Below are 27,731 nucleotides of genomic sequence, written 5' to 3'. Positions count from 1 at the left end.
GAGGAAAGGAGGTTGTTGTGGGGAGCACTGGGGAGATGGGCGGAGAGAACGGGGAAACGAGGACCGTAGCAGTTGCAGGGGTAATGGGAACATGAGACTGGGGTGGCTTCAGGGTTATAGTGAACAGGCTTGGAGAGAGCAGTGTGAATAGGCCAAAGGTGTGACCCTAAGAAGGTGGCAGAGTAGATAGGATTGCTAAAGGGGGATGACTGGGAAGGAGATGGAAGATGGTCTGAAGGGTCATGAACTTGGATGCTGATCCCATGGCAAGAGGAGAAGACACTGATGGGGTGAGATGCCCCTGTTTCATGCTGGAGAGTGGTGGAAGGGGGAAAGGAGAGTCCCCAGGAGCTCGCTGGGCAGCAGCAGCCGGAGCTTTGCAGGCAGAGGGTATTTCAGAATGTTGTTAGCTGGGGTGTGTCCCTGAGGAGGGATGATGGGGTCACGTACCAAGTCTCGATGATGTGAAAGTTGGTTTTTTGAATGGAGGAAGTGGAGGGATTTCAAATGCAGGGTCACACGGGAAGGTGGGTGAGGGGCATGGTGGGGGCTGAGAGTAGTAGTGGTGAAGAAGGTCAATAAGAGCTGAGGATGCAGGGGAAAGGGCAGCAACTGAAACTGAGAAGGTGGAATTTGGAGTTCCAGAATCCAGAGGGACTTCGGTGGCCCTCCCTTACGGACATCTGGGTGTTTGCTGGTCGTTTTCCTCCATGTCTTTGCTCCAGTCCCAGCTAGTTCTTACACTGACCCGTTCCCTTTCAGAACATTTCATGGCTGCTTAACTTTCAGCTTCCTCTGGAGCTTCGGGAACATGTTTGAATCCATTCAAAGTGAGTCTCATCCATCCAAGAATCAGCAGAGGGCAGAGAAAGGGGGCCAGACCTTTCAGAAGCCTTGTGTGTGTCCAGCATGTAATGAAAGTTGCTCTTTTTCCTGTGGACAGAATCTCCTGTTTCTATCACGGATATTTTATCGTGGGTTATACAAGAGGAGGAGCCCTGTGAGAACAATCGGCCAGGTCTGGAGGAGAGACCAAGCCCTACAGACCACAGCACCGGTGAGAAACAGATTAACCCAACAGAACCCTGTGATTTCTATGGTTCTACCTCTTTTCTGCATATGGGACGTCACATGGTCCCATGCATTCTATTCGCTCTGTTACAGGCTTTTCTGGGGCCTTGGGCAGCTTCTTTATCTTTCTGCTCTGTAAAATGGGGAGAATGACTGATGTATTCCTTCCCTTGTAAAGCGCTTTGAGGCCCACCACTGAAAAGCACTGTGTAAATGTTTGGTGTCACCAGCTCGTGATGTGCTGCCTTTCCTCCTGTGCTAACTGAGAGAGAGAATCATAATTCTATTGATATTCTGGTTTGCAGAGAGCATGAGATCAGAAAAGTGAAAAGCAAGTGTTGCTAGATGGCACATCACTGTAAGAGGTGGTGGGGCAGAGAGGTGAGATGAGGGGAGCCTGACTTACTATCTTGCAAGGCCCTAGTGCTCTTCAGGTGTGGGTCAGTGTCATCAGTGGACTTGCAATTTGTGGATCAACATGGAAAAGAGAGAACACAAGAACAGCCACTCTGGGTTGGACCAATGATCCATCTAGCCCAGTGTCCTGTCTTCTGATGGTGGCCAGTGCCAGATGCTTCGTTCCCTCTGAACAGAACAGGGCAATTTTGAGTGAACTCTGCTGTCGTCCGCTCCCAGCTTCTGGCAGCTGGAGGCTTAGGAATACCCAGAGCATGGGGTTGCGTCTCTGACCCTCTTGTCAAATAGCCCTTGATGGACCTATCCTCCATGAATGTATCTAATTCCTTTTTGAACCCCGTTATACTTTTGGCCATCACAACATCCCATGGCAACGTGTTCCACAGATTGGCTGTGGACTGCATGAAGAAATATTTTCTTTGGTTTGTTTTAAATCTGTTGCCTATTAATTTTCAGGTGACCTCTTGTTTTTGTGTTATGTGAAGGAGTAAGTAACATTTCCCTATTCACTTTCTCCACAACATTCCTAGTTTTCTAGACCTCTGTCATATTCCCCCCATAGTCATCTCTTTTCTAAGATGAACAGTCCCTGTCTTTTTTCTCTCACGTGGAAGCTGTTCCAGACCTGTCATCATTTTTGTTGTCCTTTTCTGAACCTTTTCCTATACCAATATCTCTTTTTTGAGATGGGATGACCAGAACTGTATGCAGCATTCAAGGTGTGGGTGTATCACAGATTTATAATGCTGCATTATGACTTTTTCTGTCTTGTTATCGATCCCTTTCCTAATGGTTGCTAGGTATCAGGGGGGTAGCTGTGTTAGTCTGGATCTGTAAAAGCAGCAAAGAATCCTGTGGCACCTTATAGACTAACAGATGTTTTGGAGCATGAGCTTTCATGGGTGAATACCCACTTAGTCAGATGCATGTATTCACCCACGAAAGCTCATGCCCCAAAACGTCTGTTAGTCTATAAGGTGCCACAGGATTCTTTGCTGCTTTTACAGATCCAGACTAACACAGCTACCCCTCTGATACTGCACATTGAGCAGGTGTTTTCAGAGAACTCTCCAGAATGACTCACAGATCTTTCCTGAGTGGTAACAGCTAATTTAGACCCATCATTTTGTATGTATAGTTTAGATTATTTTTTCCAATGTGCATTAAGGACATAAGAACGGTCACACTGGGTCAGACCAAAGGTCCATCTAGGCCAGTGTCCTGTCTACTGACAGTGGCCAATGCCAGGTGCCCCAGAGGGAATGAACAGAACAGGGAATCATCAAGTGATCCATCCCGTCGCCCATTCCCAGCTTCTGGCAACAGAGGCTAGGGACACCATCCCCGCCCAGCCTGGCTAATAGCCATTAATAGACTTATCCTCCGTTACTTTACACTTACCAACGCTGAATTTCATCTCCCATTTTGATCCTGTTTTTTAAGATCCCTTTGTAGCTCTTCGCAGTCATCTTTGGACTTAGTAAATAACTTGAGATAGTTGTCATCTGAAAAACTTGCCACCTCACTGTTTACCCCCTTTTCCAGATCATGAATATATTGAACAGCACAGATCCCAGGGGGACACAGCTATTTATTCTCCATTGTGAAAACTGACCATTTATTCCTACCCTTTGATTTCTATCTTTTATCCAGTTACTGATCCATGAGAGGATCTTCCCTCTTATCACTGCTTAGTTTGCTTAAGAGCCTTTGGTGAGGGACCTTGTCAAAGGCTTTCTGAATGTCCAAGTAAACTATATGCACTGGATCCTCCTTGTCCACGTTTGTTGACCCCCTCAAAAAGTTCTAATAGATTGGTGAGGCATGATTTCCCTTTACCAAAGCCATGTTGATTCTTCTCCAACATATCATGTTCATCTATGTGTTATTTACTATAGTTTCAACCAATTTGCCTGGTGCTGAAGTTAGGCTTACCGGCCTGTAATTGCCGGGATCACCTCTGGAGCCTTTTAAAAAAATTAACAGTATATTAGCTATCCTCCAGTTGTCTGGTGTATAGAGGCTGATTTAAGTGATACATTAACTACCCCAGTTAGTAATTCTGCAATTTCGTATTTGAGTTCCTTCAGAACTCTGGAGTAAAGATAGAGGGCAAAGGAAGTTTAGTTGGCAAGTGTGCTGGGTTCCCTCCCAACCCTGTTGTGGTGTAGGGGGAGCTGGCAGTGATGTTATGGTTCAGGGAGGTTGACTAATACTTTCTATTAGAAGATGCTGTTTTCAGTTGCTGGAGCAGAGCGGGCAGGTGTCGGAGCCAGGGAGGGGGGCATAATGCATGTGCACAAGAAGGCTGAATGAAAGATTGCACGGGCAACGTTACTTCTGGCATTTCTAACTTACAAGTGGTTGACTTTGCAGCCTTCGCATTCTTTTAACGTAGTGGGGTTTTTTTGTATGGAAATTCATTTCTACAGGGTGAAATTCATCTCCTGTGCAGAGGACCCCAGTACAAGATCTATGCATAGCTTAACCTGTGCTGCCCATGTGCACATCCTCTGGGACTGTCACCCTCTGTTTTGCACAGCTGATACAAAGACACAGTCCCTGCTCCAGAGAGCACTTTATAATCTCCTTGCAGACACTGCATACAAAAGAAAACACGGGGATGGGAGGGAGGGAGGATGAGGGTTACCTGAGTGAGATCACATGGCTGCTCTCGGAGGGTTTGTACGGAGCTTGCTGGGTTTGCTAGAGTTACACATTTCTAATGGGAAAGTAGTTTGCCTGCAATATTCAGCACTTAATGCTCATGTTAGTGTCAGAATGGCAGGTGCAAGGTAATTGCAGAATCTGCAAACTCCACTTTCTTACTCTCTATACTTTCAGTAGGATCTGAAAACATAACATGTCTGTACTCTGTGTGCATGTGTATTTTATTTCTCTATACATATTTTGTTTTCTGATTCTACAGAAAGTATAGAGGCTGCAGAAGAGAGTGTCGTTTGCAAGTCCTGCATTTACCGTGTTCCTGCAAGTTTTTTCAGTGTGTCTGCTAAAGTCTTTCCTTTTCTACATGCTGAAATAGGCTAAAATATGGTGCCCCTCCCCTTCCCTGAAGTGCACGTTCCCAGACTCCTTGACACTCCCTTTCTGCAAAGAAACCCGCCCTGTTGGGACCCGAGTGTGGCTCAGAATTGTCATGAGTCTTCAAAGGACTCTTGTGTCCCAAGAGAATGAAACGAATAACCTTTGTGTTGCTGGTTCATTTCAGGAGATGGCCAGTTAATGACAAAAGAAACCAGGTGTGATGGAGATTGTGAACCTGAAAATCTGGAGGCAGAGGGGGAATTATCAGGAAAAGCCAGAGAGAAGGTCCTCCAGACCTTGGCTGAGGCTGAAAGCCAGCTGTGCTCTAAGATACAGCAGGCAAACCCTGAGAAGAAAAGGTTATGTGACTCCACTGACAATGAGAGTGGCTTAAAGACTCTGAGAGTCTGCCAGCGGAACCGCCCGAGGGACAGACTGCACCCTTGTACAGAGTGTGGGAAGAGCTTTCGGCTGAAGATAAACCTTATCATTCACCAGAGGAGCCATGCAAACGGAGGGCCGTATGAGTGTCCTGAGTGTGACATCAGCTTCGCTTCCAAGCAGCATCTTGCTCTGCACCAGAGGATCCACACAGGAGAGAGAGCCCTAGCGCCTGGACTTGGGGAAAGCCGCGATCTGGAGCTGAGACTCTGTCCAGGAATGGAGTCCAAGGGAACCGTCCGCAGAAGCACAAGAAGCAAATCCAGCATCGGGGAGCACCAGCCGAGCCACACCGACGAGAGGCTGTACATGTGCCGCCAGTGTAAGAAACGCTTCTCCCAGGAGACAGATCTAATGAGGCACCAGAAGACTCACGGCAAGATCTTCCCAACGTGCACCGTGTGCTGGAAGACGTTCACTTGCTCCTACAACCTCCGCAGGCACCAGATGGTCCATTCTGGAGAACGGCCGTATCACTGCCCTGTCTGCGAGAGACGCTTTGCCCGCAAGATGAACCTCTTGCGGCACCAGAGGGTCCATGCCAGGGAGAAGATCCTGAGGATGCGGCGAATACACCAACAGATCGCCCGGCATCCGCCGCCCTCTGAAGCGCCGGGGCAGCCGCTGCAGGGAGAAGCTGCCAGCTGCCAGTCCACAGAAGCCTTCACGGCTCACCAGACAACACACCCAGGAGAGACGTGATCACTGCACCCACTGCAACAAAAGCTTCCACTGTGACCAGTCCTCAGTTACCAGTACAGATTTCACACTGGCGAAGGGAGGGGCTTCCCAGCTCTCAGTGCACCGGGGACAGCCCAGCCCCACTGGGTGTAAGAACAGGAAATAAGGCAGTGGCCAGCGAGGACTGATAAATTACCACTTGGGAAAGGATGCAGGAAGTGCTAGGTGCTGTTCTTTGGCCTGGGTTGTGCAGGCGATCAAAGCAGATTATCATAATGGTCCCTTCTGGCCTTATCCAGGGAGCGATGCCCAGCTGAGCATTGTACAGCTGCCTCTGAAATGTTAGGGTGGCTGGAGTCTCAGAGAAACCGTGTTAGCATCTAGGTGGAGCTTGGAACTGAGGGGACCCGTCTGAACTGTGGAGAGTCCACAGGTTGGATAACTGGGGCTTTCCCCTCCTGGGGAACGGAGCAGGAGGGAGTGCTTGGAGGCCAAACTCTGCACTCTCGCCCTGTCTACTGTTGTGTTTCAGTATGTGGGAGATTGTTTATCTGCTGGGTGGATTTGTTAATAAAGGGACTTATGATGAATTGCAGTTGTTTCTCATGTGCTCCTAGAGTCTCTTATTCCAATGATATTGATGATGATATTCCTGATGCCGTAGTCCTCAGGCGTCGAAACTTTTGTTGACCACAGCGATCTAAGAGATTAATCAATACCAGGGCCGGCTCTAGGTTTTTTGCCGCCCCAAGCAAAAAAAAATTTTGCTGCCCCCGGCCCTGCCCTGGGCTCCTTGCCGCACCCCCCTGCTGCCCCAGCCCTGGGCTCTCCCCCCCACCGCCCCAGCCCTGGGCTCCCCTCTTCCCTCCACCATTGCCCCCCCCCACATCTCTGCTGCCCCAGCCTTGGGCTCTCTCCCTCCCCGCCTCCACCTGCACTCTCCTTCCACCGCAGCCCTGGGTCACTGGTGACTTGCTCCCAGGGTGGGTCATTCAGCAGGAATTTTAGATGTGCACAGAACACAGACAGGATTGGTTCCCATATGGTTACAGAGCTGCAGTAAAGTGGAACAATTTTCAGCTTGTGTGATTGGAGGATATCTGGATGCATATTATAAGACTGTCCTCCATAAATGAGGAAAAGTTGAGGTGCCTTTGTTATTCTTTTGTTCCACTCTTTCTTTCTATGGGGAATTTGCCAATGCAGAATCACTGTCTTCCTTTTAAACAAACAAAAAAAGGCGTCTATCTTCAGGGCTCAGGTGTGCCCTGGAATCCTTCCCAGGGATTCCTGTAAAGCTCCACAGCAGCTGCTGTCATGGCTCAGCAAGGAATTGCTTATGACTTATGAGAAGAGGCTGAGGTAACTGGGATTGTTTAGTATGCATAAGAGAAGAATGAGGGGGGATTTGATAGCTGCTTTCATCTACCTGAAGGGGGTTCCAAAGAGGATGGATCTAGATTGTTCTCAGTGGTATCAGATGACAGAATAAGGAGCAATGGTCTCAGGTTGCAGTGGGGGAGGTCTAGGTTGGATATTAGGAAAAGCTTTTTCACTGGGAGGGTGGTGAAGCACTGGAATGGGTTCCCTAGAGAGGTGGTGGAATCTCCTTCCTTAGAGGTTTTTAAGGCCTGGCTTGACAAAGCCTCAGCTGGGATGATTTAGTTGGGGTTGGTCCTGCTTTGAGCAGGAGGTTGGACTAGATGACCTCCTGAGGTCCCTTCCAACCCTGATTCATAGATTCATAGACTCTAGGACTGGAAGGGACCTCAAGAGGTCATCGAGTCCAGTCCACTGCCCTCATGGCAGGACCAAATACTGTCTAGACCATCCCTGATAGACATTATCTAACCTACTCTTAAATATCTCCAGAATGGAGATTCCACAACCTCCCTAGGCAATTTATTCCAGTGTTTAACTACCTGACAGTTAAGAACTTTTTCCTAATGTCCAACCTAAATCTCCCTTGCTGCAGTTTAAGCCCATTGCTTCTTGTTCTATCATTGGAGGCTAAGGTGAACAAGTTTTCTCCCTCCTCCTGATGACACCCTTTTAGATACCTGAAAACTGCTATCGTGTCCCCTCTCAGTCTTCTCTTTTCCAAACTAAATAAACCCAATTCTTTCAGCCTTCCTTCATAGGTCATGTTCTCAAGACCTTTAATCATTCTTGTTGCTCTTCTCTGGACCCTCTCCAATTTCTCCACATCTTTCCTGAAATGCGGTGCCCAGAACTGGACACAATACTCCAGCTGAGGCCTAACCAGCGCAGAGTAGAGCGGAAGAATGACTTCTCGTGTCTTGTTTACAACATACCTGTTAATGCATCCCAGAATCACATTTGCTTTTTTTTGCAACAGTATCACACTGTTGACTCATATTTAGCTTGTGTTCCACTATGACCCCTAGATCTTTCTGCCATACTCCTTCCTAGACAGTCTCTTCCCATTCTGTATGTGTGAAACTGATTGTTCCTTCTTAAGTGGAGCACTTTGCATTTGTCTTTATTGAACTTCATCTGGTTTACCTTAGACCATTTCTCCAATTTGTCCAGATCATTTTGAATTATGACCCTGTCCTCCAAAGCAGTTGCAATCCCTCCCAGTTTGGTATCGTCTGCAAACTTAATAAGCGTACTTTCTATGCCAACATCAAAGTCGTTGATGAAGATATTGAACAGAACCGGTCCCAAAACAGACCCCTACGGAACCCCACTTGTTATACCTTTCCAGCAGGATTGGGAGCCATTAATAACTACTCTCTGAGTACGGTTATCCAGCCAGTTATGCACCCACCTTATAGTAGCCCCATCTAAATTGTATTTGCCTAGTTTATCGATAAGGATATCATGCGAGACCGTATCAAATGCCTTACTAAAGTCTAGGTATATCACATCCACTGCTTCTCCCTTATCCGCAGGGTTCGTTATCCTATCAAAGAAAGCTATCAGATTGGTTTGACACGATTTGTTCTTTACAAATCCATGCTGGCTATTCCCTATCACCTTACCACCTTCCAAGTGTTTGCAGATGATTTCTTTAATTACTTGCTCCATTATCTTCCCTGGCACAGAAGTTAAACTAACTGGTCTGTAGTTTCCTGGGTTGTTTTTATTTCCCTTTTTATAGATGGGCACTATATTTGCCCTTTTCCAGTCTTCTGGAATCTGTCCCGTCTCCCATGATTTCCCAAAGATAATAGCTAGAGGCTCAGATACCTCCTCTATTAACTCCTTGAGTATTCTAGGATGCATTTCATCAGGCGCTGGTGACTTGCAGGCATCTAACTTTTCTAAGTGATTTTTAACTTGCTCTTTTTTTATTTTATCTTCTAAACCTACCCCCTTCCCATAAGCATTCACTTTGTTAGACATTCCTTCAGACTTCTCAGCGAAGACCGAAACAAAGAAGTCATTAAGCATCTCTGTCATTTCCAAGTTTCCTGTTACTGTTTCTCCCTCCTCACTGAGCAGTGGGCCTACCCTGTCCTTTGTCTTCCTCTTGCTTCTAATATATTGATATTCTGTGATTGCAGACCTGCGGGAGTTCCTTCAGTACAGGACCTAAGAGGGGCAGGGGGCAGTTGGCAACATTTAGTGGGGGGAAAAAAGCAAGGCAGTTATTTCAGTTACAGGGTTGCAAGTTGGCCCCTTGTGCTGGGTCATTGTAAGATGTAGGAAATGTGTGAAATATACAAGAAACAGCCCTTGCTGGATTTAAATCTAACATACTTTGTATAGTGCATCCAAGTACCATAGGTGCAGTTACTTCTTGTGAACAGCTTCTCATAGACCACCTAAGACTAAGTGTTGGCATTGAGATGGCCCTTAGCAGTTGTTCTACAACGTGAGCGTTGATGTAAATACTTCTCGACTCTGATAAATGTGGCCCTCCAGTACTGATGGATGCTGAGACCACAAGGAGCAGCTGGGGCAGAATGCTGGGTCCCAGACACTCCCATGCCAAGCCACCATCTCGACACGGAAGCGCATGCTGTGGGAAATGGAGCTGCGTATTCTAATGTGTTCTAACTGGAGACCAAGTTCTGCCGTTACGCCAGAGTAAATCCAGAGAACCCCACTGATTTCAGTGAACTTGGTCCTGATATGCTGCTGCAGTTGAGGGCAGAAATTGTCCTTTAATCTGTCGACAACATAGGTGCATTCAAGATAATTAATCAGAATACAGCAGTGTGAGTGGAGCTGTGTCTCTGTGATTACCAACCTATTCCAGTCCCACTTCATTAAACCTGCTGTGACACCTGTCTGCCTCCTAATCATTCTTGGGCCAAAGCCTATTCAGTGTAATCCTGATTAGCCTTCTCCTTCTCAGGGTATGTCTACATCTACAATTTTGCAGCGCTGGTTGTTACAGCTGTATTAGTACAGCTGTATAGGGCCAGCGCTGCAGAGTGGTCACACTTACAGCAACCAGCGCTGCAAGTGGTGTTAGATGTGGCCACACTGCAGTGCTGTTGGGCGGCTTCAAGGGGGGTTAGGGGAACGCGAGAGCAAACCACGGGGAAGCAGGTCTCCTTCCCCGCGGTTTGCTCCAGTGTTCCCTCAACACCCCCCCCCCCAAGCAGGTCTCCTTCCCCGCGGTGTGCTGTCGCGTTCCCCGAACCCCCGTGCAAGCAGGTCTCCTTCCCAGCGGTTTGCTCCGGTGTTCCCCGAACCCCCCTGCAAGCAGGTCTCCTTCCCAGCGGTTTGCTCTGGTGTTTTTTGAACCCCCGTGCAAGCAGATCTCCTTCCCCGCAGTGTGCTGTCGCGTTCCCCGAACCCCCCTGCAGACCACGGGGAAGGAGATCTGCTTGCACGAGGGTTAGGGGAACGCGGAAGCAAACCGCGGGGAAGGAGACCTGCTTCCCCGCGGTTTGCTCTCGCGTTCCCCGAACCCCCCTGCAAACTGCGGGGAAGGAGACCTGCTTGATTACCAGAGAGGCTTCCTCTGGTATGCTGGGATACCTGTTTATTCCACGGAGGTCAAGAAAAACGCTGGTGAGTGTTTACACCTGATGACCAGCGCTGGATCACCAGCGCTGGATCCTCTACACCCGAGTTTCAACGGGTGTACGGCCAGCGCTGCAAACAGGGAGTTGCAGCGCTGGTGATGCCCTGCAGATGTGTACACCTCCTAAGTTGCAGCGCTATAACTCCCTCACCAGCGCTGCAACTTTGTGGTGTAGACAAGGCCTCAGTGGGAGGACTCCCCAGGGTAAGGGCAGCGGGATTGGGAATCTTATCTCGTATCTGGAAACCACCTGGAATTTCTTATTGAATCCCAAGAGCGGGGTCAGCTTGGGCATGTGTACATGTTTATGGAAAGGAGACTCAGGATAAGGCCCAGGCCTGGGCCCTCCTGTGGGGCTCACAGGCTCAGCCCCATAGAGCTGGTGTCTCATAGAGCTGGTGCACAAAGGCCAGAATTTTCCAAACCTGTGCCCATGAAATTGGGCAACTCAGAGCCTCCGTGGGATTTCAACAGTGTGTTAATCTCGCTCAATACCGCAATGGCCCCTGGGGCCGGTGTTCCCAAGGGCTGCCCTGGGGCACAGCTTGATTGCTCTTGGAGGTCTGGTGATATCATTGGGGAACTCCACACGTGCACCAAAGAGCCTCAGAGCCAGGCGTGCTCACTGCCCGCTCTCCCAAGTTCAGACTGGCCACATGTGGCGTCAACACAGCTCCTGCCCCGGCCCCTCTTCCAAAATCCACAGAGGACAATGGGGCAGGAGGAACAATTACTGATTGAAAAGTGGGGAGGAGAGGGTGAAAATGGGTGATCCCGTGGGGTTCCTACCCCCAGCAGTTGAGTCAGGTGGGTGCAGGTGTCCCCCCACCCCCAGCAATACAAACACACTAATCTAATGTGCCCAGGCCCTGCTGAAGGAGCATCTCCAGGGGGTGAGGAATGTGGGGAGGGGGCTGGGCAGGAGGAAGGGTTGGGGCAGGCAATGTGGGGTGGGAATGGAATGGGGCGGGGGTATGTGGGGGATAGAGGTGGGGAGGGGGCAGGAGGAGGGGGAGGGAGATTGGGGTGGGGCGGGGGTATGTGGGGGATAGAGGTGGGGAGGGGGCAGGAGGAGGGGGAGGGAGATTGGGGTGGGGCGGGGGTATGTGGGGGAGGGTCCCGGCGGAGGGGGGGGACACCCGCCCCCCCCGCCTCGGCGCGCGAGCGGGGCTGCTCCCCCCAGGGCCGCCAGGGGGCGCTGGGAGACCGCGGACCGCCAGCCCCGCTCCCGGCATGCACTGCGCTCCGCCCGGCAGCGGCGCCGGGACTCTGCCCAGCCCGGAGCGGGAGCGGAGCTCGGCCGGGCCGGGCCCGCTGGAGAAGCCCCGCCCGCCCGGGGGGGCCATGGCCGAGCGGGCCGCTGCCCAGGTAAGGGCCCGGCGGGCTCCGTTTGTCGGGGACGCGCCGCCGGGCCCGGGCCGGTGTTTTCCGTTCGGAACCGAGCGGCCCCGCACGAGCGCAGCCGGGGATTCGGTGCCGGGTCTCGGCGCGTTTCCCGCGGGGCGGGAGCTGCCGGAGTCCCCCGGGCCGGTCCGCGCGGCCCCCGCCCCCACCGCCCCGGAGCTGCTCCTCGGGGACCGGCCTGGGCGGTGGCGCTGCTGTGTGAACGGGGACCCCCAGCGCCAGCCCGGCCCGGCCTCCCTCAGTGCCCCTCGATCCGCCACTCTGCCCCGGCCCGGCCCTAGCGGGGCCCGCAGCCCCCCGCCCCCCCGCCCGCCGACAGGCACTGGGCTCGGGCTGCCGCGGAGTGAGGCGCTCGCTCTTCTCTCACCCTGGGTCTGTCTGGTCTGTTTAGGTCCCGATCCTGGAAACGCTTCCAGACTTGCATCACTTCTGCCCTGCAGGGAGTCCCCTTGGCTTCAGGGAGACCGCTGACCCGTGGGGCACGGCCGGGGCAGGGGGCTGCTGCACTGAGTCCTTGCACGTTAGCTCTGCACGACACAGACCGTCTGCGGTGCGCAGGACAATCCCTCCGGGTAATCTCTGCAGGCACAAATCCAGCTCTCCTCTCTATGCTGGTGGCACGCAGACCTGTCCCTCTGCTTCAGACCTGGCGCCTTCTGGCCAAGCTGGACTCTCAGCCTGTCTCTGACATCTCCTTGCGGGTTTCTAGCTGTCAGCTTAAGCTCAACGTGGCTAAATCAGAGCTCTTAATTTTTCTCCCTTCACCTTACTCTTACCTGCTACCTCGTTCCTTGATCATTGTGGACAGCACCCCCATTCTGCCTGTCACTCAGGCCTGTAACCTGGGCCTCCTCTTTGACTCAGATCAATTTCTAGGCCCTTTCATTCAAGCTATGTCTAAATCTTCCTGATTCTTTTTGCACAACATCTCTGAGAGAAAGCCTTTCTTATCCAGCCTCACAGCTGAAACACTCACCCCCAGGTTCTCATCTGCTCGCCTCTCAGTTACTGCCACCTTCTTCCCCCAGCCTTGGCAAGTGCAGTCTTGCCCAGCTTGTGTCCATTCAGCGTGCTGCTGCCAAGGTCACTTTCATAGCTTGTTGCTCTGAACACGTCATTCCCTGCTTTGAATCCTTCCACAGGCTCATAAGAACAGCCACATTGGGTCAGGCCAGAGGTCCATCTAGTCCAGTGTCCTGTCTTCCGACAGTGGCCAAAATTAAGTGCCCCAGAAGGAATGAACAGAACAGGGAATCCTCATGTGATCCATCCCATGTCGCCCATTCCCAGCTTCTGGCAAACAGAGGCTAGGGACGCCATCCCTGCCCAGCCTGGCTAATAGCCATTGTTGGACCTATCCTCCATTAACTTGTCTGGTTCCATTTTGGAACGCTGTTATAATCTTGGCCTTCACAACATCCTCTGGCAAGGAGTTCCACAGGTTGGCTGTGCATTGTGTGAAGAAATACTTCCTTTTGTTTGTTTTAAATGTGCTGCCTGTTCATTCCCTCTTCTCCAGTTCAACAAACAAAAGCCTATCTTCACTTTCAAGTGTCTTGACAGCCTAGCCCCACCCTCCCCATCCACCTTCAAGGTCAGTGCCAGCCACTGTCACCCACTGGTTAGATTTTCAAACGTGTCACCTATGTGCTTTCTCCCCTGCTTCCCCTCATGTTGGGAGAGCCCTCCTCCCCCCTCCCCCCGCAACAGCCACTAAGCTACCAGGCCTACAAAAAACTTCACCACGGTTAGGCAGCTAGCATGCAGAGCCCTCTGCCTACATGCTGACCAGTACTGTCTCGTTGTCTCCTTATACTCCCCCATGTCTCTGTCTGTCTCCATCTGTTGTCTCTTGTCTTACACTTCAGACTGTGAACTCTTTGGGGCATAGCACAATGGAGTCCTGGTCTGTAATGGGGGCTCTTTGACGCTACAGGAATGTCAGTCTCAGTGGAGCCTTGACTGTGATTGGGACCTCTAGACGTTCTTGGAACACTGATCCCAGCAGTGTGTGGAATATCCTGAGTAAAAAATATGTGGGGGATGATGTATTGGGTTTGGCCCATAGAAAACAAGCACCAAGCTTCTGATGAGCTAAATTCTCTTTCACTGTGTAGGATTTGGGTGTTAAGGACTCAGGTCTGGTCTACACGGGAGAGATTTTGGGTTTTGTTTTGGGTTTTTTGTATAAGCTAAGGTAGGAATTTAAACTAGCCTAGTTATGTTGCTTGGGAAGGAGTTACTAGCCTCTTGTGGGCTGTGTTACTCGGGGCAAATGTCACATGTTGGGTTCAGTGTGAGGGAGCTGGCTGGGATTGGTGGGCTGTGACAGGCTAAATGGTTTGGTGGGTGGTTCTGGCCTTAAATGCTCTGACTCTAAACTGGGAAAAGGTGCTGTTATACCCAAATGAGTGTGTCCACGTGGGGTGTGGTGTTATACTGGTGTGCCTATACCAGTATAACTGGTCAAACTTTCCCATGTGGACAAGGACTCATGCCTTTTTTTGCTGCTTACCTCTGAGCTGTGTGCAAAGATAACCTTTGTCTTGCATTTGAGTGTTGTGTGTAAGGGTGATCAGTTTTGAAAAGGCAGCCTAGATTCTGACCGTCACTGTGATTCTTCATTTTAAAATAGATCCTTTCTGCTGTACAGTTTTGTATCATTCCTCTAGTGTCTGACACTGTTTTAAAGATGACACGACCTCCCTTGCTTGTACGTTGTTTCGCTGGCGCTCTCATGAGAGGTCATGTCAGTGACAAAACTTTATCAAGCATCATTGCCATTCAGTCGCTTAGGCTGTGAATGAAATGAACTAGAATTGCATGGCTGACCTGCAGCAAAGGATAATAGTCTGCAGGAATGAAAGTGGCACTTACTCATGTGAGTAACTTTACATGTCTGAATAGTTCCTGAGAATTTGAGGGACCCCTCAGTGTGTAAATGTCAGAAGTGTGGATAAAGATATTCCGTGAAAAACACGGAACTGCTAACTCTGTGGTTCCTAGTACAGCAGTCAGGATCTGCTGGTTGGCAGGAAAGCACTGTAGATTCCTATATAACCAGAATCCACTGGGTTGTGACTCCCAGTAGCAGAGCTACATTGCACTAGCTTCTTCCAAATAAACGAACTTGGCATTTTGAATGGAAAATGATCAAGCCACCAGCAGGTAGAGAGTTTGGCCACCTCCAAAACTGCTTTTAAAACCACTTTTTATTTGTACAGTGTGTACACACGCTTGTATTTCACTAAAATTGTTTGTAGCATCTCTCATGCAGCAGCTGTAGCAACATGAACTTACACAACATGGCGTCAGCAAACTTCAAGGGGACATCAACTTAAAATCATTAATACTGTTACAAGTAACAGTGAGAGAGACTACAACAGAAGGAAATTTGAGGAAGATTATAGGATCTTTTCTTTATTTATTTACACTGGGCACTTGACATCCCTTCGTGTAGGCGTTTTCACTCTGGGTCTTTCACACGGCAACAGGGATGAGAAACATTTAACAGAACTTAGGAGTGTGTCATCATCGAAACTAGCAGGCTGACTAAAGGGCAGCTGTAAGAGCTGATGCTAGTCTTAACTCGCACTTTAGAAACTAACACAATTTCAAGCTGGAGGCAGCCTGTAAACCTCCCCTGTGTGGGTATAAAGTTCTGTCTAGGGTTCCTGACTCTGCTGACAAACTCCACTTCAGGCCGTCACAGCCCTAATTTAAGAAGAAAATAGCTGGGTTACGTAGCTAATATTTATGTCACAAGTCAGCCCAGGGCAGCTGAACTTTTTATGAGCCTCATTTCGAGGAGTTTATAATTCTAATGAAGATGTCAACAGAGCTCATTTGTCGCATCAGGACAGTGACGCTGTCGGAGTAAAGGTTGCACGGTGCTGAGGAGTCTGCGGCATGTGAACGGCTCTTGTGCTGATTCTCTGTATCTGACTCTAGCTCCATTTCCCTTCTCTCTCCTTGCAAACAGGCTCAGGAATGGGATGCAGAGTCACAGCACCTGATGTCTTCCCAGCCTGAACGAACCTCTGTGCAAACAGCAGAGATTTCAATGTGGACCCTAGTGGCTGCCATCCAAGCTGTGGAGAGGAAGGTGGATTCGTTTGCCACACGGTTGCTGAGTCTGGAGGGGAGAACTGGGATGGCTGAGAAGAAAATATTTGAGTGTGAGAAAACCGAGTTGGAGTTTGGGAACCAGCTGGAGAGTAAGTGGACTGTGCTGGGAACTCTGATCCAGGAGTACGGGCTGCTGCAGAGGAGGCTGGAGAACATGGAGAACCTGCTGAAGAACAGGAACTTTTGGATCCTGAGGCTTCCTCCTGGTATTAATGGAGAAGTCCCAAAGGTAATCATACCCCAGTTAATACAGGAAGTAAAGGCTGAGCCTGTATTGGGTAACAAAGGGATTTTTCTGGGGCTGTCAGATGGTTTAAAAAATAATAATAATTGTGATTAATCACAGTTTTAATCGCACTGTTAATAATAGAATACCACATTTAAATATTTTGGATGTTTTCTACATTTTCAAATACGTTGATTTCAATTACAAAACAACACAGAGTGTACAGTGCTCACTTGATATTTTGTATTACAAATATTTGCACTATAAAAAGATCAAGAAAATAGTATTTTTCAGTTCACCTCATACAAGTGCTGTAGAGCAGGCTATCATGAAAGCGCAACTTACAAATGTAGAATTTCTTTTTTTTACATAACTGCGTTCAAAAACAAAACAATGTAAAACTTTTGCACCTACAAGTCTACTCAGTCCTACTTCTTGTTCAACCAGTAGCTAACCTGGTTTGTTTGCATTTATGGGAGATAATGCTGCCTGCTTATTATTTACAGTATCACCTGAAAGTGAGAACAGGCGTTTGCATGGCACTTTTGTAGCTGGCATTTGCATGGAATTTATGTGCCAGATGTGCTAAACCTTTGTATGCCGTTTTGTGCTTCAGCCACCATTCCAGAGGACATGCTTCCATGCTGATGACACTTGTTAAGAACATGTGTTAATTAAATTTGTGGCTGAACTCCTTGGGGGAGAATTGTATGTCTCCTGCTCTGTGGTTTTACCCATGTTCTACCATATGTTTTGTGGCAGTCTCGCATGACGACCCAGCACATGTTGTTTGATTTAAGAACACTTTCACTGCAGATTTGGCAAAATGCAAAGAAGGTACCAATGTGAGTTTTCTAAAGATAGCTACAGCACTCAGCCCAAGGTTTAAAAATCTGAAGTGCCTTCCAAAATCTGAACGGGACGAGATGTGGAACATGTTGTCAGAAGTCTTAAAAGAGCAACCCTCCAATTCAGAAACTACAGAACCTGAACTACCTTCTGCTGGTGGCATCAGATGATGAAAATGAACATGCATCAGTCCACACGGCTTGGGATTATTATCGAGCAGAACCTGTCATCAGCATGGAAGCATGTCCTCTGGAATGGTGGCTGAAGCAGGAAGGGGCATACGAATGTTTAGCATATCTGGCACATAAATTCCATGCAAATGCTGGCTACAAAAGTGCCATGCAAACGCCTGGTCTCACTTTCAGGTGACATTGTAAATAAGTGAGCTGCATTATCTCCTGTAAACGTAAACACATTTGCTAGTCTTAGCGATTGGCTGAACAAGAAGTAGGATTGAGTGGACTTGTGGGCACTAAAGTTTTACAATGTTTTGTTTTTGAGTGCAGTTACATAAAAAAAATTTCTACTTCTGTAAGTTGCACTTTCACGATAAAGTGATTGCACTACAGTACCTATACGAGAGGAATTGAAAAATACTATCTTTTCTTTTTTTTACAGTGCAAATATTTGTAATAAAATGTAAAGTGAGCAATCTACACTTTGTATTCTGTGTTGTAATTCAAATCAATGTATTTGAAAATGTAGAAAAACATCCAAAAATATATATAATAAATTTCAATTGGTATTCTATTCTTGTTTAGCAGTATGATTAAAACTGTGATTACTTGAGATTAATTTTTTTAATCAAGTTAATTTGTTTTGAGTTAATTGCTTGAGTTAACTACGATTAATTGATAGTCCTAGATTTTTCATATCTCTGATTCAGAGGCCCTTTGATTCCCCATTGCAAAATGGGTTGAATAGAGTCAGTGCCTTGATTAGCCACTAGCATTAGCTAGTCACATTTGTCTGGAGGGTTCATTGGATAGTTACCTAGAAATCGTTCCTATACCATCCATCTGGGGCTCTTATCGGGAGAACCCCAACTCCCACTGCAGCCCTCTTGTGCTGGCTGTTGGGGTGAGTTTATCCTCTTTTGGGAGCAGAGGGTCCTTTGTTCTTGAGCATGCAGGTAGCACCCCTAACCTCCAGGCCAGCCAAAGAATCCCTGTTCAGAGAGGAGAGAAGCCTGTGCCAGGAGCTATGCTGCTCCAAGGGAAGGGTAAGTTACTAAGATCAGCTGTTGGTAGCGTGCTGGTAACAGTGCCTCAGGCCATAGTTGTTCCTCCAGGAGACTGTCTGCTGTGCCCACACTCCCTCCCCAACCTAGGATCCAGTCCCCCCCAATAACCGTGCCTGAGTGTGTCTAGCTCTCGTAGCTTTGAAAGACATCAAATCGGGTATGTCCGGACTCATTTTCCCTCGTTCCCTGTACTGAGGCCTGTCTGTACAGCCAGAAGCAGACACTTTGTTTTTTGCAGTTTGTCTCTGAACTGTGATCCCCTAAAGGGTCTCTAGAAGGCTTCCTGCAGATGATGATACACAGACACTAACTTCTCAGATAAAGATATGGTGTTTTGCTGCTCAGACCTGCAGGAGTCCTTCCTCAGCCAAAGCTAGGGGAACACTAACAGAGAGTCCCTTTTCCTTACCCATCCCTCTGACACTGGTGATGTCGTCTCTGGCTTCTCCTCCTTTCATAATTCATTCCCAAGCTAAATAATCCCTCTTCCGCTTCCAGTGTTACGACTTGGATTGTTGTGATTTACAGCAGCATGTCCAGGTTCTCGTATTAGCGCCCATTGTGTAGTGTCCGAGTGCAGCGTGCAGATGTCCTAGAAAAAGTGTTTCCAACATGCTTTTCATAACTCAGAACTCAGCATCTTACTGTGCTGTAAAGCAGCTTTAATGGTCTGGAATACAACTGGAGACGAATTGGTTACTTTCCACAAAACAAGGCATACTTTTCCACTGCCTTGGAGTAACTCAGTGGTGTTACGCTAGATTCACACCAATGCAAAAGATCTGAATCTGGCCCTGTATCTTTGCAACCATAAACTTTAAAATATCTAAGAAAAATGCTTGTTAAAGGGGAAGAAATGTTGCTCCATGTTTGGTGCAGCTGGAATCTTATGGAGTGATGGTATTAAATGGGACCCTTCTGGCTTTTGTTAGTCTCATTGTAACTCAGCTTTCGTTCTGTGGCATCACAATACAGACTGTATTCCTTTGCTTCTCTCTGTCAGTGAATTCTATCCCCCTTTGTTTTCATTTGTTGCATCGTTTTACTATTGTTCTTTCAAATATAATGAACATTAAATTGTAGCATAAACAGTGTGTTTAAAAAAATGCCCATTTCTGCATTAAATCTAGTTGTCTTTTTTAGGCACTCTTGATCTATTTTATATATTAGTGACACAAGTATAAGAGATGTGAGTTAAAGCAAAGTGCTAAGTGAACGTTTGATGTCAGGTGCCGGTGATGTTTGATGACAGCGCCGTCTTCTCCCAGGAGGAGTGGGAGAACTTAGAAGACTGGCAGAAGGAGCTGTACAAGAATGTGATGAAGGGGAATTATGAATATATGATCTCACTGGGTAAGGAACATGTTTCACTTATTTATTAGAAAATGCTTGACTTCTGGAGTGTTGGCTGGACTCCACCAGCTAAGGGGTGTTCTCAAACTCCTGGGAGTTCTGGGGCCGTGCACGCCTGCCTGCATTCAGTTTTGTCATGGCAGAAAGCCGATGCACAGTGTGGTGGCAGTGGTCAGTGTTCGGTGCTCTGAAGACATGAATAGCAGTTGTCTTTACTCATAGGCTCAGCCCTTGTATGTGGAAACCCCTTCGTGTTTTGTGGGCCTGATTTTGATCTTGCTCTGACATGAACACATGTATAACTCCTGTTGGCATCGATGTACTCACTCACCTGTAACTTACACGTGCGCATGAGAGATGCGAATCGGATGTTGTGTGGGGTGTGGTAAATTCAGCTGTATAAAAGGTGCGTCATAGAGAAGCAGTGCAAGTAACTGATGTTCCTGCATAAGGGAATGATGATGGTGGGACTAAACTCAGAGCTGGAACTCGAGACTTTGGTTCTGGTCCCAGCTGTGCCACAGACCCTATGGGACCTTGGGCATGTCACTTGCTCTCTTCCCTCCGTGCAATGCAGCAGCAATACTCCTCTGGCTTCTGGGTGGCTGAGATTCATCCGCTCTTTGTGGAGTGCTTCGACATCCCGCATAGGAGGTGCTACGCAGGGGCTGCTTTTTACTCAGATTACAGGTCGCCTACAGGGATAGAAGGGGATTGATTTAAAACAAGTCACAATTCTTTGCTATAAGTTATCTGTTTATTAATAGCCACTATGTCCTCTCCCATAAACAGACTATGCAATTTCCAAACCTGACATCCTGTCCCGAATTGAGCGAGGAGAAGAGCCATGTGTGAGGGGTCAGCGGGAGTCGGAGGAAAGAGAAACCACTGCAGATCCCAGCACAGGTGAGGATTGGCTGAAATGGACTCAAACAGCGGGGGAAGCGAGCAGCTGTAACTTCAGCAAGCCTCCATCTGCCATTGGAACTGCTTGCTTTAAAAAAAAAAAATCAGTAGTTTTCTTATGTCAGATTTTGTCTCTAGCAATCAAAACTATTTCTGGCTCTAGTCCCTCCTTGTTGAGTGTGCGGACCAGTCAGTGCACTTAACCACTTGGTTTGTTTCCTCTAGATCCTGTTTAGCAAGGCAGGTTTCTACTCAGTGACTGCCTGCCCCAGAGATGGAGGTTTTGGGGCTTGGGCTCATTTGGAAAGGTTTATGGAACAATTTTCCAAAGGAGCGAGGGCTGCATTAGCAATAGGACTTGGCTCGGCTGCATGTGTGGCAAGTCTTTGCTGTCCAGCGACACCCGGGAGGCACAAGCTATTTATGTCCTGTGATTGTTAGAAAGCCCTCACTCAGTTCTCTTTTCAATGAACAGCGTCTGCGATTTCTATCCTCGAAACCGCCGCTGAGATTAAACAAGAGGAAGAGCCAATTGCTGAGGAGCAGCAGGATGCAGAAGAAAGAGAAGCCCCTACAGAGCCCATGGCAGGTGTGTGATAGGCCCAGCTGTGTCTGAATCCTGGCAGTCCAGTTTAAAAGCATGAGCGCAAAGAAAAGTGTTACACTTGTAAAGCTCTCCTGTAGTCCAGTGTGAGCAGCGTGATCTCTGTGGCAGGCCTCAGTCACAGCAGGAAGAAGAATGCTGCATACCCCACAGGACAGTTTATCCCTTTGAAGATTCAGATGGGACACCGTTAGCAGGACTGCTTTGGGGGTGGGAGTGACACCACCTGTGGGACTTTGCTGTGCTGATACCCCTTGGGGTGCTCAGATGCTGTCCCGGAGGGGAGCATGGTAGAAATGCATGGCTAGATTGACTAGAAGGGATCAGGGACAAGAAATGTTCTCCCTTAGGCTCTCTTGCCTGGTGACTCTCAGCTCCAAGTGGCACTGAGGTGCTGGAGCAAACTCTTCTCTCAAGTGCATGCTCGTGTGATCAGTGGGAGCTGCATGGGCACATTTGAGTGCAGAACTTGGCCCTTTGTGAAGTTCCCGTTTTGTGTCTCCCCGTGTTGGGATTTAGGGAGAACTCTCTCAGTTGTGATTCCAGATAGAATCAGTCGTTACCTTACTTGCCTGTGTGGCAGGGAGGATTTGTACCCAAAGACATGCCAACGTCCTTTGCATCTCGACCTATTGGTCTGTCTCTTCGGTAGCCCCATCCCTGTAGTGTCTGAGTCCTGCAGGATCTTCATTATGATTGGTAGTAATTATTTGTATTACTGTGGCTGCTAAGAGCCCTAGTCCTGGATCGGGACCCCACTGTGCTAGGTGCTGTACAGACACAGAACAAAAAGTTGGTCCCTGCCCTGAGGGACTTACAATCTAAGCGTAAGATGAGACAACCTGTGGGTACAAACAGATGGGGGAGGACAGGAGAACAAGGGACAATATTGGTCCGTATGACAGGCCATGCAGCCTGTGTGTCAGAGGCTGCATGGTGGTGTGCCGAAGGAGAGTTTTGTGGAGGAATGTGAAGATGGATGACGAGGAAGTTTTGGGGCGATTTATGGAGAACACCTCCCAAGCTGTGTCTTTATCCTCCCCACAGCCCTGAGCGATAGGGCAGGATTGCTGTCCCCCACTAGCAGATGGGAAGTGAGGCAGGGAGAGGCTGTGTTCTGCCCTAGGTCTGTGGCAGAGAAGGACTCTAGTGATGTACCCAGAGGCCCAGCCTCCCCCTCGTTTGGTCTCTGATGCATGGCCAGAGAGTTGGTTCCCCCCACCCCTTTATGCAGCATAGTTTCATTTCTCCCAGTCTGCCCTGTGAATTACATTTGCCTTCCCTGCTGTTCCAGCCGACACCTGGCTCACCAGCCACGAGAAGAACAAGGAGCAGGATTCACAGGAGCTGGAGCCACACTGGACTGCGGCTCAAAGACCGGAAGAGAATATTTACCATAGTGCTGAGCACGGCCTTCCCTCCAACGGTCCAGACATGACCCTGGCAGTACATATGCCAGAGAAACCCACCCAGCACGAGAGAGACTTCAGCCCCTTGAAAGCCAGCACCGTGTGCCTGGGGGCCCCCGTGACGGAGCGACCCTATCTCTGCTCCGAGTGCGGGAAGTGCTTCAGCCGCAGGGAGCACTTTGTGCAGCACCAGCGCACCCACACGGGCGAGCGCTCCTACGTGTGCCCCGAGTGCGGCAAGGGCTTCACGCAGCAGTCCAACCTCACCAACCACTACCGCACCCACACCGGGGAGCGCGCCCACGTGTGCCCCGAGTGCGGCAAGGGCTTCATGCAGCAGTCCAACCTCACCAACCACTACCGCACCCACACCGGCGAGCGCGCCCACGTGTGCCCCGAGTGCGGCAGGGGCTTCATCCACCAGTCCACGCTCACCACCCACCTCCGCACCCACACCGGCGAGAAGCCCTACCAGTGCAGTGTGTGCGCCAAGTGCTTCAGCCGCCTCTCCACCCTGCTGGAGCACCAGCGCACCCACACCGGCGAGAAGCCCTACAAGTGCCCGGAGTGCGAGAAGCGCTTCAGCCGCCTCTCCACACTGGTGGAGCACCGGCGCACGCACACTGGCGAGAAGCCGTACAAGTGCGCCCAGTGCGAGAAGAGCTTCACCCGCCTCACCAACCTGACCATGCACCAGAACACCCACGCCGGCGAGCGCGCCTACAAGTGCACCCAGTGCGGCAAGAGCTTCGCCCAGAAGCCCTACTTCCTCAAACACCTGCGCAACCACACCAAGGAGAAGCTCTACAAGTGCCTGGAGTGCGGCAAGAGCTTCGTCTGCCACTCCTGGCTGGTGCGCCACCAGATGATCCACACGGGCGAGCGGCCCTACCAGTGCGGCGAGTGCGGGAAGAGCTTTGTGCAGAAGGAGCACCTCTTGAAGCATCAGCGCGTCCACACGGGCGAGCGGCCCTTCCAGTGCTCCGCCTGCGCCAAGAGCTTCCGCTGCCAGCAGTCCCTGAGGCTGCACCAGTGCGCACACACCAGCCAGCAGGGCGGCACGCCGGCCACGGCGGGGGCCGAGTTCAAGAACCAGCTGCTGTACCTGAAAATGGAAAATACTGGGTAGTAGGGGTCGAGCCCTGCGTTGGGAGCTGCACGGGGAGAGCCTCCCCCAGAGACTAGCCAGATCCGCCCCATATGAAACACTGCAGTGAATCCCACGCCCTCTCTGCATGCCAGATGGGAGGGGAGCGCTCGATGCGAGGTGACGCAGGACCGTATTGAATGTGAGCTGCAAGCAGCCATTACGTGCCGCGCCTGGGGAAGAGACCCCACGACGGACTGAACAATGCGTTGGAAGCATCTAAGCAGCCGCAGCTGTTTTGTTTGTACGAACAGTCTCCTGACCGCTGGCACCGCCGGTGGGAACGTCGCCAGCAGGCTGTGCTCTGCAGGGATGGGTAGTGCAGGCCTACGAGCTACTGTAACATGAACAACTTCCTACCACGACTGAAGAAGTGGAGCAGAGGCTGTTGGGAGTGAGCGTCGGCAGGCGTGCTGGGTTAACAGTACTTTGTCCTCCAGGGTGCTACAGACAAACGCACTCTGCTTGCCCGTGCTGGACGGCTTCCCGCAGTCCGTACGGCTGGGGGCTCGGACGTGCGGTGAGGCTGAGAAGTGCCTGCATTTGCAGTGCAAGCCAGGGGCAGAGCCAGGTCTACACTACAGGCCGCCTATGCTCTTACCACTGAGCCTCACCACCTTCAGCCCTCCTGAAATGGAAGCCGAGCTCCACCCTGGCGGATGAGAGCAGGTATGCAGCGTCTGGCTCGCCTGTCTGTGGAAGCGATTGGCAAACTCGAAGCAGTGATTTCTGGTCTACTGGTGACCGGTTCTATTTGTGACATTCCTGCTTCCCATGCAGCTGGTGGGGGGGTGATACCCTCAAATACCCTGGAGCAGCAGCAAAAAATAAACTTAAGCTGGGTGCAGGGTGGTCAAAGCGGGAGTGTCAGTGAGGTGTGATGTTCTGCCGCAGGAAGGCCGACTCTAGGAGTATTTCACTGTAAAGGTCAAAACACGTAATTCAGAAGTTAAAAGGGCTAGGGGAGAATTGGAGCCAAGCTCAATTCCGATGACCATCGCCTGACCTAGGAGTAGTGTGGGTGCTTGTGAGAACTCTCCAGAGCAGCCACTGCATCTGCCACAGCAGCGCTAACTACAACGGAGCGTCCAGTTGGGGGTTCAGCCCTCCCCCACTAATCACACAGCAGATCTGCTCTGGCTACGAGCTATTTACCTTCCCAATAGCCGCCTGCAGGCCTTCCTCAAATGAGACCTTCAGCTACGAGCTTTTGAAGCTTTCAGGCCTGTCTACACAGCTGGGTTTGTTCGTTTTTGGGGGCCTTGACTCCCTGAGGAGATGACAGGTAACAGTTCCCTGCAGAGCAGCTGTGATCATACCTGTGTTTGCAGGTCTGCCATGGGCCTAGCTGGGGTTTGATCGGTGCATTCTGGGCTGCTGTTCTGTAGTGCTTCAGCAGGAGCTAGAGCACCCAAAGCAGAGGATATTGGGAACCGTTCGGAAAGGGATAGTTAAGGCAGAAACTCTCAAAATGACGCGCTACAAATCCAAGGTGCAACCACACCGTGAATAGTGAGTGCAGTCCTGGCCACTGCCTCTCACAAAAGCTTTTTAGAATTGGAGAAGATACAGAGAAGGGTAACCAAAATGATTAGGGTTATGGAACGGCTTCTATATGAGGAGAGATTAAAAGACTGGGACTTTTCAGCTTGGAAAAGAGACGGCTAAGGAGGGATATGACAGGTCTATAAAATTATGACGGGTGGAGAAAGTAAATAAGGAAATGTTATTTACTCTTTCCCATAAGACAGGAATTAGGGGTCACATATAAAATTAATAGGCAGCAGTTTAAAAAAAAAAAGTATTTTTTCACCCAATGCACAGTCAATCTGTGGAACTCCTTGCCAGAGGATGTTGTGAAGGCAAAGACTATATCAGGGTTCAAACAAGAACCAGATAAGTTCATAGAGGATAGGTCCATAAATGGCTATTAGCCAGGATGGGCAGGGATGCAACCCTATGCTCTATCTGTAGCCTCTGTCTGTCAGAAGTTGGGAGTGAACAACAGGGTGGATCACTCCAAAATGCCCTGTTCTGTTCATTCCCTCTGAAGTTCCTGGCATTGGCCACTGTCAGAAGACAAGATACTGGGCTAGATGTACTATTGGTCTGACGCAGTGTAGCTGTTCTGTTCACAGGGGCTAGTGAACCCCAGCATGTCCTTCTGCAATGAGCAGGTGTGAAGGAGAAGAGCCCAAACCAAATCCCGGCATCACTAGGGGGTTCCCTATGCTGTATAGTAAACAGCGCACTGACTTGGCTATTGTGCCATAGTTGTGTGCTGGCCTGGATCTCCAGGCAAGGGAAGACACTGTCAGCTGCCTGTTGCTGTGTGTTTACCTTGTGGGCTAACACAGGCCAAGCTAATCAGCAGTCACCAGGGCCACACTGTTGCGAACATCATTCTGGGCTGTACTAGCCAAGAGCATTGTAAGCAAGACACGAGAAGTAATTCTTCTGCTTTCCTCCATGCTGGTTAGGTCACAGCTGGAGTATTGCGTCCAGTTCTGGGTGCCACATTTCAGGAAAGATGGGGGCAAACTGGAGAAAGTCCAGAGAAGAGCAACAAAAATGATTGAAGGTCTAGAGAACATGACCCATGAGGGAAGACTGAAAAAATTAGGTTTGTTCAGTCTTGAGAAGACTGAAGGGGCAGACCTGACAACAGTTTTCAAGTACACAGAAGGTGGTTACAAGGAGGGAGGAAAATGGTTCTCGTTAACCTCTGCGGATAGGACAAGAAGCAATGGGCTTAAATTGCAGCCCGGGAGGTTTAGGTTGGACATTAAGAAAAACTTTCCAACTGTCAGGGTGGTTAAGCACCTGAACAAATTGCCTAGGGAGGTTGTGGAGTCTCTGTCATTGGAGGTTTTAAGAACAGGTTAGACAAACGCCTGTCAGGGATGGTCTAGTTATTACACTTCTACCCCGATATAATGTGGGTTTGCATTGTGTCGAAGTGGGACTGTTTGTAATGTTTCCTCTGAATACTGTGTGGGTGCCTCAGTTTCTGGCCAACACTCTGTCTCCTGGCAACTAATGGCCTGGGCCGTTCCCCCCTGCAAGGGAATGCTAAAGCGGTGGGAGAGCAAAGAGATCAAGTGACCTCCTGGCCCGGGAAAGGAACTCAGCAGAGGAGGAGGGGCTGGAGGGGGTTTCAGTTTGGGGCTGGCTGGGGATGGGAAGTGAGTGCAGACATGGGTGTCTGGCTCGCTGCCCCCCAGGATGGACACGGCTGAGGGGTCCTGTTCTCTGTACGTACAAGCTCTGTTTTAGACCGTGTTCCTGTCATTGAATAAACCTCTGTTTTACTGGCTGGCTGAGTGTCACGTCTGACTGTGAAGTGAGGGTGCAGGACCCTGTGGTTTCCACAGGACCCTGCTGGGGCAGACTCGCTGTGGGAAGCGCACGGAGGGGCAGAGGATGCTGAATGCTCCAAGGTCAGACCCAGGAAGCCGTGTGAGGTTCTTGCCCTGAACAAGTCTGCTCCAAGGGAGAGGAGGCTCCCCAAAGTCCTGACTGGCTTTGTGGGGAGCAGTTCCAGAGCATCGCCCGGGGACTCCGTGACATGCATACAGTGCGGTAAAGCTTGGAGATGCTGCTCTGAGCAGCTTGTTAAGAGTGCCAGGCCAGCCTGGGGCTGAGGGGTTTGATAAGGGGCAGAGGGTCTGCAGGGCCATCAGGGGCTTCCCCCCCAAGGTCTAGGGGGCAGGAGCTGTGGGAGGGCATTTTTGTGGGCCCCACAGTCCCAGAGTGGCCCTGGGCAATTAGCAGGGGGCTGGGACAGCCCGCTCTGTTT

General features: G+C 49.8%; 1 protein-coding gene across 9 annotated transcripts in view; it reads left to right on the top strand.

The window, feature by feature from the left end:
- LOC127045842 (zinc finger protein 436-like) overlaps positions 1–27,248 on the top strand; it is a 72,002-nt gene extending 44,754 nt beyond the window's left edge. For 3 of the 9 annotated variants that reach the window (XM_050942547.1, XM_050942555.1, XM_050942556.1), the window contains exons 2-7: positions 12,459–12,617; positions 16,050–16,424; positions 19,743–19,866; positions 20,659–20,772; positions 21,248–21,361; positions 22,671–27,248. In XM_050942547.1, coding sequence (XP_050798504.1) covers positions 12,459–12,617; positions 16,050–16,424; positions 19,743–19,866; positions 20,659–20,772; positions 21,248–21,361; positions 22,671–23,914 — 2,130 coding nt within the window. In that variant the 3' untranslated portion in view covers positions 23,915–27,248. Of the gene's footprint in view, positions 1–943; positions 1,058–4,717; positions 6,246–11,938; positions 12,032–12,458; positions 12,618–16,049; positions 16,425–19,742; positions 19,867–20,658; positions 20,773–21,247; positions 21,362–22,670 lie in introns of those variants that run through there. The other 6 variants (XM_050942550.1, XM_050942549.1, XM_050942551.1 and 3 more) reach the window with 4 other exon arrangements.
- The last annotated feature ends 483 nt before the right edge of the window (positions 27,249–27,731 follow it).

This window comes from Gopherus flavomarginatus, chromosome 2, assembly GCF_025201925.1.
Source record: "Gopherus flavomarginatus isolate rGopFla2 chromosome 2, rGopFla2.mat.asm, whole genome shotgun sequence".
Taxonomy (NCBI): Eukaryota; Metazoa; Chordata; order Testudines; family Testudinidae; genus Gopherus; species Gopherus flavomarginatus.
This window is presented reverse-complemented; position numbering and strand designations above follow the sequence as displayed.